Raw genomic sequence first — 14,933 nt, 5'->3', positions numbered from 1 at the left:
TCAACCGCTGACCCAAGACCTCAAGTGTTATTTTTCATGGACGTGGATGTTGTGTTTCTACGCATGCAGTTACGTTTCTGAATGTAAAATATATTTTTGAAAAATATTTTATTTATTTTTCGTGTTTGATATACTAACAAAACTTAATCAACATAAAATATTTAAAAATATATTAAAATATTTTTTTATTTTTAAAAAATTATTTTTAAAATTAACACATTAAAATGATATAAAAACAGTAAAAAAATTAATTTAAAATAAATAAAAAATAAAAAAAATTTAATTTTTTTTTAAATATTTTTAAAATGTAAAAACAGGATGTAAAGAGGTACAATCTCGTGAAATTAGGTACATTTTGCTTTTAAGGAGTTCCAATTTTGCAGGCTCACTTGACTGCAAGTCCAAACACATCACGATCCTACCTCTCGCCTAATCTGGTTGATGACACGCCAGGCTACAACCGCCCCCCCCCCCACCCCCGGGGGTTCGTTTTTAACATTTTTCTTGGACGTGGATTTTGTGTTTCGGCGGCGCAATCTGTTACGTTTCACAACGTAAAATATACTTTTGAAAAAAATTCTATTTATTTCTCATGTTTGATATACTAAGAAAACTTAATCAATATAAAAATTTGATAATTGAAGAAAATAATCTTAAGAAATAGAAAACCCATGGTTCTCAAGAGATTTGTGTTTTACAAGACTACATTTGTTAATAAATTAATTATAAGTTTCATCACACATCAATTAATTACTGTCATTTCCTTTTTAACACATACTTTTCACACATAATAAACATCAAATCATTATTTTCAAGCATTAGCCGAACAATGAGAAATACAAATATTTTTCTTTTGTTTTATATGAAACAAGGAGAGTCGAAGCTTAATATCATTATGGCTCTCCATTTCCACATCTTGATTGTTTTCTTATAAATCTAGAATATGACAAAAAATAAAATAAAATATAATTAGAAAATTGTTAAAAATTAAATACAAACAAAATAATAATATTATTATTGAAATACCGATCGAGTGAAAGTATGAAGATGCAGAGACGTCAAGAAGTAAAGTATTAATAATCAGTACACTCTCTGCGCAATTAAAGTCAAGTCGTTAAGCATCACAAAAGCATGCTCCAACGATTTCCTGCAGAGGTCATTTTTCATGATGCATGCACGTTGATTTTGCATTTCTTGTACGAATGAGATTAATCAAATCAAGGATCAGTAATTAAAGCCGTGTCTGGGGGTAGGAATGCAGTGTTTTCTTTTTTAAAAATTATTTTATTTAAAATTAATATTTTCTTATTTAAATTATTTGTAAAAAATAAAAAATATTATTTTAATATATTTCTTAATAAAAAATACTTAAATAGAATCATTATTCTATTCTCAAACAATCTAGCACAATCAACCAGGATTAGTTAATTAATTAATTATGGGATTTAATTAGGCACTTCAATTAACAATCTAATCATAAACCCAATATATTAAAATTAATATTTTCTTATTCAGATTATTTGTAAAAAATAAAAAAAATATTATTATAATATATTTCTTAATAAAAAATACTTTAAATCAAAATCATTATTATATTCTAAAACACAAGCTATTTGTATAATCAACCAGGATTCATTAATTAATTATAAGATTTAATTAGGCACTTCAATCCACAATCTAATCATAAACCCAATACCCTCCTATAAGAACTCCATATATTTATTGTTGTTCTTCCATTATTGAAAAAAAAAAAAAAATAAAAAACAGTAATAGTGTGTTACTGTTGTCATTTTTGAACACTGTAAATCTGGAGTTAATTTAAAATCCGTTTGACATCACTTGTGAAAAATACTTAATTTCGACATAATTTAAATCATAATTTAAGAGTTTTTTTTTCACAAATAAATAAATTGAGATGATTTTAGATTAGAAGCATGTTTATTAATTAAAAATGACTCATAACAACTCTAGATGTAGCATAAGCTAGAATATTTACGTTAAGAGTTAAGACTTTAAATTTAGATTTTAACTTAATCTTGTAATATATTTTTACAAAAACTGTTTCCAAACATTACATATCTTTGACTTTTCAAGCCCATAAACTTGAAAATAAAAAATATGTATATATAATATTCACTGTATTGACTATGTGTAAGCTAGCATTACAAAAAGAAGTCTATAATCTTCTTTTTTTAATATATAATTATGAATTTAACTCAATGCTCGATCCAATTAAAACCTGAATGATTTAATTATTAAATTAATTTATGATTCACAAAATCAATCATATAAATTCAAAAATAATGTTATTATATGCAAAATTTATATATATAAAAACATAATTTTTTTTTTTTAAAAAAACTTGGGATTTACTGGCATAGTCCTACCTGAATCCAGGAAGATTAACATCCAAGATATTTTTTTTTTAAAAAAGAGTTTAACGGATGTGTTTTCGGTGAGCATCAAGATCTGTCAGAGAAAGCCAAGTGCCAAACGACAGAATCCTGAGTCCGACGGAATAAGCAGCAACTCCGAGACGACACAAGGCATCACTGTCACGCGTCCACACTAAACATGGTTATAATTAATTTGCATTCGAGCATGTAAATGTTAATGTTACTTTAGGAGGGGTTAGTAAGTTAACTTAGATTATTGCGTATCTCGATGACACCGTTAAGATCCTGCTGGTCCTCCGTTACATGCACAAGGACACCGGTGGCCCGAGTGCCAGCCATGTTGAGTCCAGGCCGTGCAATAACTTTCAAAACTACATTAATGGCATACACGTGTTCTTCCAAAAACAAGATCCTTCTCATTTCAAAGTGTCAAGCGTGATTCAGACCCTGGATCTGATCAACGGTAGAGATTCTAAAAAAACCCTAATATAGGCAGATAGCCTACGAGCGAGCGACATGTTTTCATCAATGGTTGCCGACCACGGGGGTGGATGACAGACGGCGTGTTTAGGCGACATTAATGTCTCTTCGGGCTTTTGCTAATTTCAATTGTTGCGGGAAAAAGGAAGATGCTGCTGGTGGCTCTTAAATGATGAAAATGCTTTATATATACATATTCATGATGTTTTTATTAGGAGAATAGTGACGGATTTCTCAACATCTTCCCCCCCATAACATGGAGCTTTTGTATCAAAAGTTGTGGCTTTTTGTTAACCTAGATATTAATTTTACAAACCAACTAAATATGTAATTAAAGTTTTTTTTTTTTAATTTTTAATTGAGAAATAAAAACTGCAAAAAAAAAACAAAAAAGGAAAGTGGAAAAGAAAAGATATTTTCCATTTTCATCTCTATTTTTCTATCCTTTTTCGTTCCCCACCACAAATATTAGAAATCATATCCATTCATTACCGTTTATAATATTTTTCTATATTAGAAAAGAGAAAACATGTTCAAATTAATTAATCATTCCATCTAAATCTTGGCAAGACCTTTTTTTTTTTCAACAGATTTTTTTTTTTGAAAAATACTTTCCAGTTTTCTAAATATAAAATTAGACAAAAAGCTTACTTTTCTGCTTTATTTTCCTTAAATTTCTGAAAAATTAAACTTTATTTCTTCTTCTAACGTGTGAAAAAGGTTTCGTTTAAAATTACATTTCAAATGATGTTTTATGAAAATTTATTTTTTTATTTAAAATTATAAAAATAAAGAATTGTTTCTATAAAAAAGGTTATAAAAAATAATATAAAAAAACGATGTTTTCTCTCGAAATTAAAATAAAATTGATATAAAAAATTGTTTCTAGAAAAAATTGGTACGGATTGGGATTATTTGTGTGTCAAATTCGATTGAGAGTACGAAAGATCCGACCTTTTTTTTAAAAAAAATCTCAGTTAACAATAAACTACAATTTATAAATTTTGTTTTCAAATCATAACTGTAAAAAAAAAAAAAAAAAAAAAAAAAACAGGTGTAAACTTATGGCGTGAACAAAACTACTTGTGTCAGAATGATGCGGCAGTGTTCCATGTGCTTCAGTTTCTCCCTTTTATTTATAACTTCGCTAGTTAGCTAGCCTCCTTTCCCATAGAACGACAGCAGCGGCACTCGAGAAAAACTTGGTCCCAAGGTAGATATTGGGATTCCAAGTTGAGTCCAACATGATGAAGGAATCTTGTCCTGAGAAATCGAACAAGAAAGATGCTAGTAATGATACCGTTGATGGGATCGACGGCGAAGGCGATTTTGATCCAAGTGCACCTCCGCCATTCAAGATTGCTGAGATCCGAGCTGCCATTCCTAAGCATTGCTGGGTCAAGAATCCATGGAGGTCACTGAGCTATGTTTTAAGAGATGTTACTGTCGTCTTTGCCTTGGCGGCAGCTGCTCTGCGCTTGGATAGTTGGATATTCTGGCCAGTTTACTGGGCTGCCCAGGGTACAATGTTCTGGGCCATCTTTGTTCTTGGACACGACTGGTAATAACATCTCTATATTTGGTTTTACATTGTGAGATTCTATCTCTTTCTTGAATAATATTGAAGTTTGTACGCATCTACACCAGTATTGAAAAAACCCATTTTTTTTTTTCGTTTCTTGTACAGTGGCCATGGAAGCTTTTCCAACAATCACTTGCTAAATAATGTGGTGGGGCATATCTTGCATTCTTCAATTCTCGTACCTTACCACGGATGGTGAGTTTTTCCAGCACAGTCATGTTAGTTTCTTTAACATCTTCATCATACATTTTTTACCTGGCCTTCAAGGTGCACATGAATAATATTGTACAGGAGAATTAGCCACAGGACACACCATCAGAATCATGGCAATGTAGAAAATGATGAATCATGGGTTCCGGTACATATCCCCTCTTCCTTTAACTTCACTGAGCTCTTCTTATTTCAATTTCAAGTGAACAAATGAATGTCCATGTTCTTTTTAAATTCTGCTGCTCGTTTAAATTTCTGTTCATCTCGTTAATTTTTTAGCCAAATGTCCGTAATCCCTTACCCTCTCTTTAATCTCTTTCAGTTGCCTGAGAAGATTTACAAGAATTTAGACTTGACTACTCGGATTATGAGATTCACTGTTCCTCTCCCCATGTTAGCATACCCCATATATCTGGTGAGAGCTTACATCTTGACTTTATCAAGTATTTAGCAGAAAAACAAAAAAGAAAAGATGTAAGAAACAAAAGAATTTAGGCAGGCATAGATCTCGATAACATGAACAGAAAATGGGAATTTCTTTCAGAGTCTTAATTTTGATTTTCTGCCGCCCTTTGAGTTTCAGTGGAGAAGAAGTCCAGGTAAAGAGGGTTCTCACTTCAATCCCTACAGTAAATTGTTCGCTCCCGGTGAAAGGAAAGCTGTGTTAACCTCAACTGTCTGCTGGTCTATAATGGTTCTTCTGCTCATCTATTCATCCTATGTTTTTGACCCTGTCCAAGTGCTTAAGATCCATGGTGTTCCGTACTTGGTGAGTCACTTTACCCCATAAATCTTGGATTTCCTACTTGTCACTACTGAAATAACTTTGGTTTGATACAATTTGCAGATATTTGTTATGTGGCTGGACTTTGTTACATACTTGCACCACCATGGCCACGAGCAGAAACTTCCCTGGTACCGCGGCAAGGTAACACTGATGTTATTGTATATATATCCTCTCAAAATACCCGACACCTGCAAGGGATTTATCTTACCAAGAAGTAAATTAAGGTCTGTGTTTCGACAGGAATGGAGTTATTTGCGTGGAGGGCTTACAACAGTGGATCGGGATTATGGATGGATCAACGGCATCCACCATGACATTGGCACGCACGTTATACACCACCTGTTCCCTCAGATTCCACACTACCACTTGGTAGAAGCGGTACTCCATCTTCATTGCTCTAAGAAATACTTTTCAGATTGCAAATTAATTAAGTGCAGATTGGTTCATTATGAACGAATACTGATAGTTTGATTCTTGCCTTCGCAGACAAAGGCAGCTAAGCCGGTGCTCGGAAAGTACTATCGCGACCCTAAGAAATCCGGGCCATTTCCACTCCACTTATTCAGCAATCTAGTGAGAAGCATCAGAGAAGATCATTATGTGAGCGACACAGGAGACGTTGTCTACTACCAGACAGACCCTCAACTGTGCGCTATCAAGTCCAACTGATATTCTTAAGAGCTCAGACAAACAGGGGAATATTATAATAGTTACAAGTCTTAAAAAGCGCCACTCATAGGAGTATTTGATTTCCTAAAGCAACCGCATTCTTTCCATTAGCGGAAAAGAGAGATGCTCTTAGCAGGATAATAAATTGTGTAGCATCTTCTTCAAGAATTATGTACTGGGTTAGAAAGTTATGGTGGATGATCATAATATTCTTTTTATCTTCAAAGATTTAGATCTATTTCAGGTATTCTAGCAAGAATGCAGACGCGTACGAATCAGGAGCAAGCTACCAGAAAATCTTGCTCCAATGTTGCTTTCCAACACGTCATTTCTCCTGTTTTTAGGTCTCAACAATAAGATCCTCCTGTGTAAAGCTTACTGGGCAACCAAGGGGTTGGTTCAAATGGGTTCGATTTCGACTAGTAACTAAGGAAGGAAGAGCGGTGCTTTTTTTTTTTTTTTTAATGTTTTTATAAACACTTTGAACTGCAATTGATCCCTTGCTATGTCTACAGCCGATCAACCTACAATACATTTCTGGTGTAATAATAAATCTTGGCTTTACATAATTACAATAAATTATCTTTAATTTATATATGCTTGGTCGATGTTTCTTGATAGAAGAACAACGACAATAGTGAAGTAAAAATACTTGTTTGGTTAAGAAAATAAAAATAAATACATCTGAGATAATCTTAGTAGAGTTAATTTCTGTCGCAAAAATGTTAACCAAAAAACATAGCGATTTCATTATTGTTTAATTTATACAACCATGTAAAACCATAAATTTCATGAAAAAAGCGTTTAAATCACTCGTAATTTATACAAGATACCTTAATGATACTAGTTAATATTGACTATTAAAAATCTAATAATGTTTTAAAAAATAATATTAATTATATTTATTTTAATTATATTATCAAAATAGTTTGTTTTAACATTGTTTATTGATGTATTTTTTTGATACAGCCGAAAACTAAACAGAAAAGATTACTTTGAATTTGTTTATTTTTGTATTTTAAAAATATTTTTTAAAAAAATTAAATTAAATTTATTTTATTTATTTTATTTTAAATTAATATTCTTATATTTTTAGATCATTTTGATGTGTTGATGTCCAGAAATAATTTTTAAAAAATAAAAAAAATATTATTTTAATGCAATTTCAAACAAAAAATACTTAAAAAAATAATCATTATTACACTCTTAAACATATTGTCAGTCCATTTAAAAGCTGCTTCCATAGTTTTAAAACCCGGCCCGGCAGGTTGATCTAGGGCTGAAACTGGGTCGGGTTGAAGAAAAAAAGAGGGAAGGAAAAACACAGTGTAACCTAGCTATTCAGCTGGTTGACTCGGCGACCCGGCTGCAAATTCGTTGATTTTTTTTTTTTTTTACTAAAACGATATAGTTTTGATTTTTTTTAAATTTAACCCGGCCAACCTGGTGATTCGATCAAAACCCGAAATCCAGATATTGGACCGGGCCGGCCTTAAAACTATGGCTGCTTCACACGGACTGCACTCCATCCAGTCATCACCAGCACAAACATTCTTCAAAAACAAACAGATAGCGTTGCTCCACAAGTTATACATGAAAAAATTTGTTGAAGGATACTTGTAATATTACCGATACTATAATCATATTTATAGGATATACCACTAAGGTAATTCTAACCCATCATATTTCTATTTTAATACTTGTTTATTATTATTTTCACCATATAATCAAAGCAGATTCTACATTAAAACTAGATTAAAATATTTTCATCCAATAAATATACAAATTTTATTAATTTATAAAAATATTCAAAACAATCTCTTAGAAACTTAAGATTTTTTAAAATAGTTGAATGATGCATATGTAAACAAGTGACAATATAATAACTTTTATATTCTCTTATTCTTTCTATTTACGACTGATTTGATTGAGTGTAGAGACATACCGGAATCCTCGCAAACGCCCACCTATTTTGTGAGTTCTTGACAATATGTAAAACACCTTGGCCAACTACCCGATCATCACGGCAGACCTACTCTCTTTAAAGCCGTCATATCTCTTTAAAACCGACCCCCTCCGTCCTCCCACCCGTCCTACGTATCAAATTGAAACATCAGAAGAAGAAAGAATGGGTGAAATACTGGGAAAAATCGACTCAACACAGCGAATGTGGTGCAAAATAACAATTTGATTCCTATAACCTAAACTTCATTTCATTTAGGTAAATATATATATGTTTGTCAATTTCCAACAACAATCTGGAAATTGTTTAAAATTCAATATCATCCCTGACAATTGAATAATTGGAAGATAATGGTATTCCTATTGTTAAATTCAAAAAACAAAAAGTTGTAATGGTAATTGATGGATTCAACATGTTTTTAAAAAATTAATTTTGAGTTCAAGTTTTTATTTGAAGATTCAAAGAAAAGGTAATAATTCAATGATAATTTTGAGCCTAAATTCTAATTTAAAGGTCCAAAAACATGGTTATAACACAATAATAGATGGGTGAGACTTGCGTGCATACCCAACATCTTTATGCTTGGCAAAACATGAGACTTAGATGACAAGGGTCTAACTCGTTTCTAAACCCAATGTTCTTGGACATGGCTACAAGCCGAGCCCAAGTAGACAAAAGTATGGGGAACTGCCAAACCCAACGTTCTTAAATTAAGTTGCATGCAGAGCTCAAGGAAATGTGAGTTTAGCAAGCTGTTAGACCCAACATCATTGGATTCAGCTACGTAATAAATCCAAGCAGACGTAAGTCTTAGAAACTACCATACCTACTGACCATGAGCTTTGTAATGTGCCTAGCATAAAGGGCTAAAGGCATGGAGATCATTATAGGCCCCAAGTTGATCTATAAAGGTACATTTATTTATTTTTGTGACTTTTAACATAAAATGTTAATGTTAGAGATATTCATCTCCCTATACCCATACATGTATAAATATTTTTCTAATAACTTACTATATTTTCATCTCATTAATATTGTGTAATAAATATTTATCTTTCATTAATACTATTAGGAGAAAATGACTCTCTAATTTCTCCATTTTAGCAAAAACAACAAGATTCAAAAACTGTAAATACCCTATGAATTACTTAGATAAAGGATTCACAATTTCTATTATTTAAGTATTAATATTTTAAAATCTCAGAGCATTCATCATACAAAAAATAAGAACAAACACTTTTGTTGTTGAAATGTAAGGCTCGTTCTTTTATTTATTAAATTTTTTTATTTAAAATTACTGATTTTATCATTCGAGGATTTCTAAACCTTATAAAAAGAATTGTTTTGTAGGTGTGGAATCTTTTACTAATAATCAATTTCTTCCTAAGTTCTAAAAAAATAAAATATTGACATGTAAGATTATTTATTGTACAAACGAAAAAAACTTAGTGCGTGTTTGAGAGTGTGGTTGCAGTTGCTTTTTAAAGTATTTTTCACTCAGAAAAGTATGCCAATAATATTTTTTTTATTTTTTAAAATTTATTTTTGAGATCAGCACATCAAAATGATTTGAAAACATAAAAAAAATATTAATTCAAAGAATTTTTTTTTAATTTTTTAAAAACACTTTTAAAACGCAATGCCAAGCATGCCAAGTCTTCTGCATGATTTTAATTTATTGGACACTCACCAAACTTTCAAACTTTGAAAATGAAATTGATTAGATAACCTCCAAACTTTGAAAAATCATTTAATGGAAAACATGCAACAATCCCAAAACTTATGAGACTCGAAAAACACACATAAAACTCATTATCAATCATTAAAAAAAAACATATTAAAAAAAAGTGATGAAATGTTAAAATTAAAAGTATTTATAAGATAAGATGTTTTTCTAGTTGAATTGTAGATTATATAAGTTTTTTGTAAATAGTTTATTTTTTCAAATATTAAGATAGATTCTTTTGAAGAATGCCTTTAGATACATGTAAAAAGGTTTTTTTTTTTTTTTTTTTATGGTATTTAAACATTCTTTAATAGCAAAGTTAGCAACTTAATAGAAAAAAAATGATAAATACATTTAAAAAGATTTAATTTTTAAAATTTTGGTTGTTTTTATGTTGAATCTGTATTTTTTTAATGTAAGAAAAAACTTGTATTTTACATGGTAGTTCAATAAATACTTATAACCTTATATTTTATTTTTTTTCTTAGATAAAAAGACTGAATAATAATTTTATCATAATAATATTTACAAAGAATAAAAAATCTCTTTCTTGAATATGAATTCACAGCCTTCCTTTTCATCTGCCTACTCGGCCTAACAATTTGCAGTCCCTAGGTACATTGAAACAAGTTGAAAGTCGGGCTCATGGGAATTCAGGTCTCAAGAGCGATACACCCAAGGAATCACGAGGCTGCGATATGAGATCGTGGATGAAGATTTTAGACAGATCATTTCAAATCAAGTATCTGTTTTTTCTTTCAATTTATGAGAAAAGGACTTTCATTGTTATCTTCATTAATATAGTTCGAGATTTTAATCTTTTCCTACCTAAGTTCTAAGAAATTTGAAAGCATGCAGAGCCCACATCAATTAAATGCTAAAGGGACATGGGCATCGTGATACATTCGGTTTGCAAGTTTCAGATTTTGAAGGTGTGAGTAGGAAAATAATTTATAAAACTGTTTATTTGGTAAATAGTTTCTTTATTATTTTCTCATCTTTAATTTAGTTAATGTTTTTTTTTTATTAATGTGGGTGTCCAGAAAAGTTTGTGCACACCTCAACTAATTCCACGAAATCCTAAAACTAACACTAACGATCATATAAACTTCAAGTGGTCATCATATTAGCAACTATAGAATTTGAACTTAAAATCATAAAATTAATCTCAAACTCTTATCACTAAACTAAATAATTATATATTTTTTAATTTACTTAATTTAAATGCATGTCATTATTTATTAATTTTGATATCTGAGAGTTTTGTTAAGTTCAATCATTAAGAGCTTCACAATCTAATGTCAAACTCCATTCTAAATATGCACTTTCAAGCTTTTTTTAGTGATTTAACGATAAATCAGGCCCAAATTTCACCTACTTTATGATTTCTTGTTGACTAGTTTCCCTTTAATTAATGTTTATGTTATAGAAGTTTGGATTTTTTGTTTATATGATTTTATTTTCAGGGAGGCTTTAGTCGACTGAACAGAATATTTTTTCTACTCCGTAAATCTTTGACTCCCAATTATGAATCGATCAAAATTCCAGACTTGTTGTGCAATTATCCTCGCAACTTCACCTTTTCTTTCTTTAAGGTGGAGAGCAAATATTTTATTTTTAAATAGGCTATATACACAGCTATTATGACAAAGTCAAAAATTCAAAAACTAAAACTATTTAAAAAAAAAAAAAAAATCTTGCAGTAGATCCGCACCTGCCTATACCCTATATATCTTAACAGTTAAGGAGTGGACTATCGTCGTTGTCATCGTTGTCATCGGATTGAGCACCGAATAAACAGTAAAGTTATGGCGGTGAGTTTTGAAAAGGAATCTTCTCTGCAGGGATTCTCTGCCCATTTCCTTTTATTAATGCAGCAAAACCCAAAAAGAATCTTCTCTGCATGGATTCCCTGACTTCCTGGACACATTTACCAGACAATATCTCTCGCAATGCAATCTAACAAATCTCTCTTGGACGTGCATGATGATCGAGATTTTATTTTATAATTTAAGTTCTTAAGTTGCTGTGGTTTTTTTAATATAAGATCGGCCATGTTTGTACAAATTTTAAGCTCGAGAAGCTTTATTACAAAGCACATACAGAATAAGAACACGATCTAAAGCCTCTACCTTTTTTCCCTGCCATAGAGAAAGAGAGACGATTCGGACTTCTTATCTATACATGCGCGAGGCAGTCTTTTTACTTTATTGAACGAAGTGAATTTAGTCGGTTTGAGTCCAATCACTACACCATTAAACATTTTTCACAACAGACTCATTTTGTTGATGTGAGGCACGTAAATTGTCGGTAATATTTTTAACTGTAGATTTATTGACAGAATTCATTCGTTGAAACATTAATCATTGGTAATTTTCATTTTCATTGCTAATTTTATTGGAAATTAAAAAAAACCAAACATTGATAGCATTACAGACGACGAAAAGCGCCAAAAAAAAAACTTTCCTGCGAGAACTTTATCGATAGAATTATTCCGTCTATATTTTCAATGTTAATCACCGACAGAATATCCGTTGGTGATTGTGGCATGAGCGGTAAATATTTTAGAACTTTCTGTCAAATACCAACGGATATATTCCGTTGGTAATAGTAATGGTAAACACCGATGAAATATATTCGTCGACAATTATGGCATGAGTGATAATTTTTTTGCAACTCTCGGTAAAATACCAACGGCCTGGTTCCATCTGAAAAGCCGTCAATATTTATTTAAAATATTTTAAAAAAATTATTTATTAATAGTAAAAAAACTAAATAACCAAATAAAATTATATTAAACATTAAAAATATAAAAATAATGTTAAATAATATTAATTACAAATTTAATGTGTTTAAAAAACAAAATTAAACTAGAATAGCGGTGGAGCTGGAGGAGGAGGAGGAGGCTGGTTGTTCCCGAGATCATACGACCTAAAAGGGGTTGCATATGTATCATCAATCATCCATGATCTAATCTCCATGACCATTTGACGGAGCTGATCATAATCTATTGAGAATCATTCATATTGTTGTTTCAAGGTCATGAACTCCTTAGGCTGGGTGCTCGATATTGATGGAGAGCTCCTAACGATTGAGACACTACGGGTCGACCGTAAGTTTTCGGCCATAGTGTTGGAGAGCCCGCAAACCCGATTTTTATCGGGTCCATCAGACGATTCTACCTCCATCCACAAATCTAGATCAAAATCCAGATGGGTCGAAGGATCATCCCCATATCTCTCCCTCAACCGACTATTATATGTCTCCTGATTTTTTTTTTTAAATCATCATATTTAATTCAAGAAAATAATAACTTACAAAATAAAATGATTGAACAAACATACCACGAAGTGTTGAATATAGTTGTCCATGAATAGCTGCACCCCTTTTTGGCGGTCTTGACTCTGCACATGTGTCTCTACAAATAGTTCTATTGGACTAGGCTCACGTCCAAGAGACATAGCCTGTAAGGAAACAAAAGGTTGCAAGTTAAATATATTTATAAGCAACAATAAATTAATTAACGATATATTTCATTTAAATTAATCTTACCATCCGTTTCGCATGTAAGGCTAAATGGGACGGAGCCGTCGGTGTGTGTGGTCACTGAACCATGAATTTGCTGGTTCCGATTGTCAGCGCTAGACTATAAGCATCGTGAGAAACGCTTAGATACCACGTGCTCAATATATGTCGTCCATATATCCCCCGAGATGATTGGCAGTTTGAATTCCCGCCAAATCGCCACCTCATTCCATCTTTCAAGATCGTTATCTTTCGCATATCTTTTTGTTTTTTTTTTAGGGTGTCATACCAAAAATCACGTAACCTACTTTCATAGCAACAAATTAGAATTTAGAACATAAAATTATAAAATAAAAATAAATATTATTTTCGATGTTACCTAGTTGCTGCGTGATTCTCCCACACCCTCCTCACAATATTGTTGTTTGCACTATCCCACTCAAATTTATGATGTGTATATAAATAATTCATTTAAAATAAAAATAGTACAAGATATAAAATTATAAAAATAATTTATTAAAAATAAACTGGAAATTAAAAGTTAACATCTACTTGAAAACATCGAAACCATGCATCGATATTAGGTCTCCACTCAGGATATCTAGAAACTTAACTTCCATTGAAACAATGGAATCTCCATCCACAATTTAAACGCCAATGTTATTGTTCGAGCAACCTCAATGTTTGTGAACCTGAAATTAAATAAAATTAATAAAATATTAATTAGTTGTTCATAAATTATGTTATAAGTATATATATAAAAAAAACTAAAACCTAAACAGATTGACATTGAAATGTCATCCTTCCATTGTGCCTAGTATTTGCGGGTAAATTGATCCCGCTGTGAAGGCACACCGCCTCTTCACTGTGAAACCATGCTCGAAGAGGCAACATCACAAGTTGGCGCAGATGCCTCGCCATGATCAGCACCTAAGGATAAGTTCTCATCGCTGCTAGAAGTACTAGCTGCAACCGTCTGCTGACGACGTGCTGTAGATTTCATTCTACGCATCTACACAAATTTATATGAATAATTACATAATTAACTTTGATTACTTTAAAAACAATTCAGAAGCACCTCCCCTATACTAGAGACTACTCATAATTTTCAAACCCGTAAATCTTTACAATAACCACAACCCAATTGACTCCATTAGAATATCTTATATACAACCTAACATCTATAGAAATTCACTATCTATATATTTTCAACTAACATCTATAGAAATGCATAAATGACAATTAACATTAATGAAAATTATAAAAAACATAACAATCAATAATAGAATAAAACTAAGATAAAACAATGAAATTTAATTCTTCATTTCCAATTACCATTTCAATGGAAAATTCAACAATAACAATTAAAAGAGACTAAATTATCATATAATTATTACAATACAAACAATAAAATAATTAAATTTTCATTCAACACATCTACACAAATTTATATGAATAATTAAATAATTAAACTCAATTATTTAAAAAAATTCACCAGCACCTCTCCTATATTAGAAACTACCCACAATTTTCACACCTACAAATATTGCAAAATCAACTCTATACAAAATAACATCTATATATTTTCAACTTAC

At 31.1% G+C, this 14,933-nt stretch overlaps 1 protein-coding gene across 1 annotated transcript; it reads left to right on the top strand.

Moving 5' to 3' along the window:
- Positions 1–3,975: 3,975 nt before the first annotated feature.
- Positions 3,976–6,356, top strand: LOC118033024 (acyl-lipid omega-3 desaturase (cytochrome b5), endoplasmic reticulum). The gene is made up of 8 exons (XM_035037865.2): positions 3,976–4,437; positions 4,564–4,653; positions 4,750–4,816; positions 4,991–5,083; positions 5,252–5,437; positions 5,516–5,596; positions 5,696–5,833; positions 5,942–6,356. The coding sequence occupies exons 1-8, from the start codon at positions 4,121–4,123 to the stop codon at positions 6,122–6,124; spliced, it is 1,155 nt and encodes a 384-aa protein (XP_034893756.1). The 5' UTR covers positions 3,976–4,120; the 3' UTR covers positions 6,125–6,356.
- Positions 6,357–14,933: the final 8,577 nt, after the last annotated feature.

This window comes from Populus alba, chromosome 1 (assembly GCF_005239225.2).
Source record: "Populus alba chromosome 1, ASM523922v2, whole genome shotgun sequence".
NCBI lineage: Eukaryota > Viridiplantae > Streptophyta > Magnoliopsida > Malpighiales > Salicaceae > Populus > Populus alba.
Note: the sequence above shows the minus strand (reverse complement) of the source record. Positions and strands in the feature narration are given on the sequence as shown.

Coding starts and splice junctions, on each gene's coding strand:
- LOC118033024 (XM_035037865.2), top strand. CDS start 4,121: ATGATGAAGGAATCTTGTCCTGAGAAATCGAACAAGAAAGATGCTAGT. Junction 5,597..5,695: donor TTCCCTGGTACCGCGGCAAG/GTAACACTGATG, acceptor GTGTTTCGACAG/GAATGGAGTTATTTGCGTGG. Junction 5,834..5,941: donor ACTACCACTTGGTAGAAGCG/GTACTCCATCTT, acceptor TTGCCTTCGCAG/ACAAAGGCAGCTAAGCCGGT.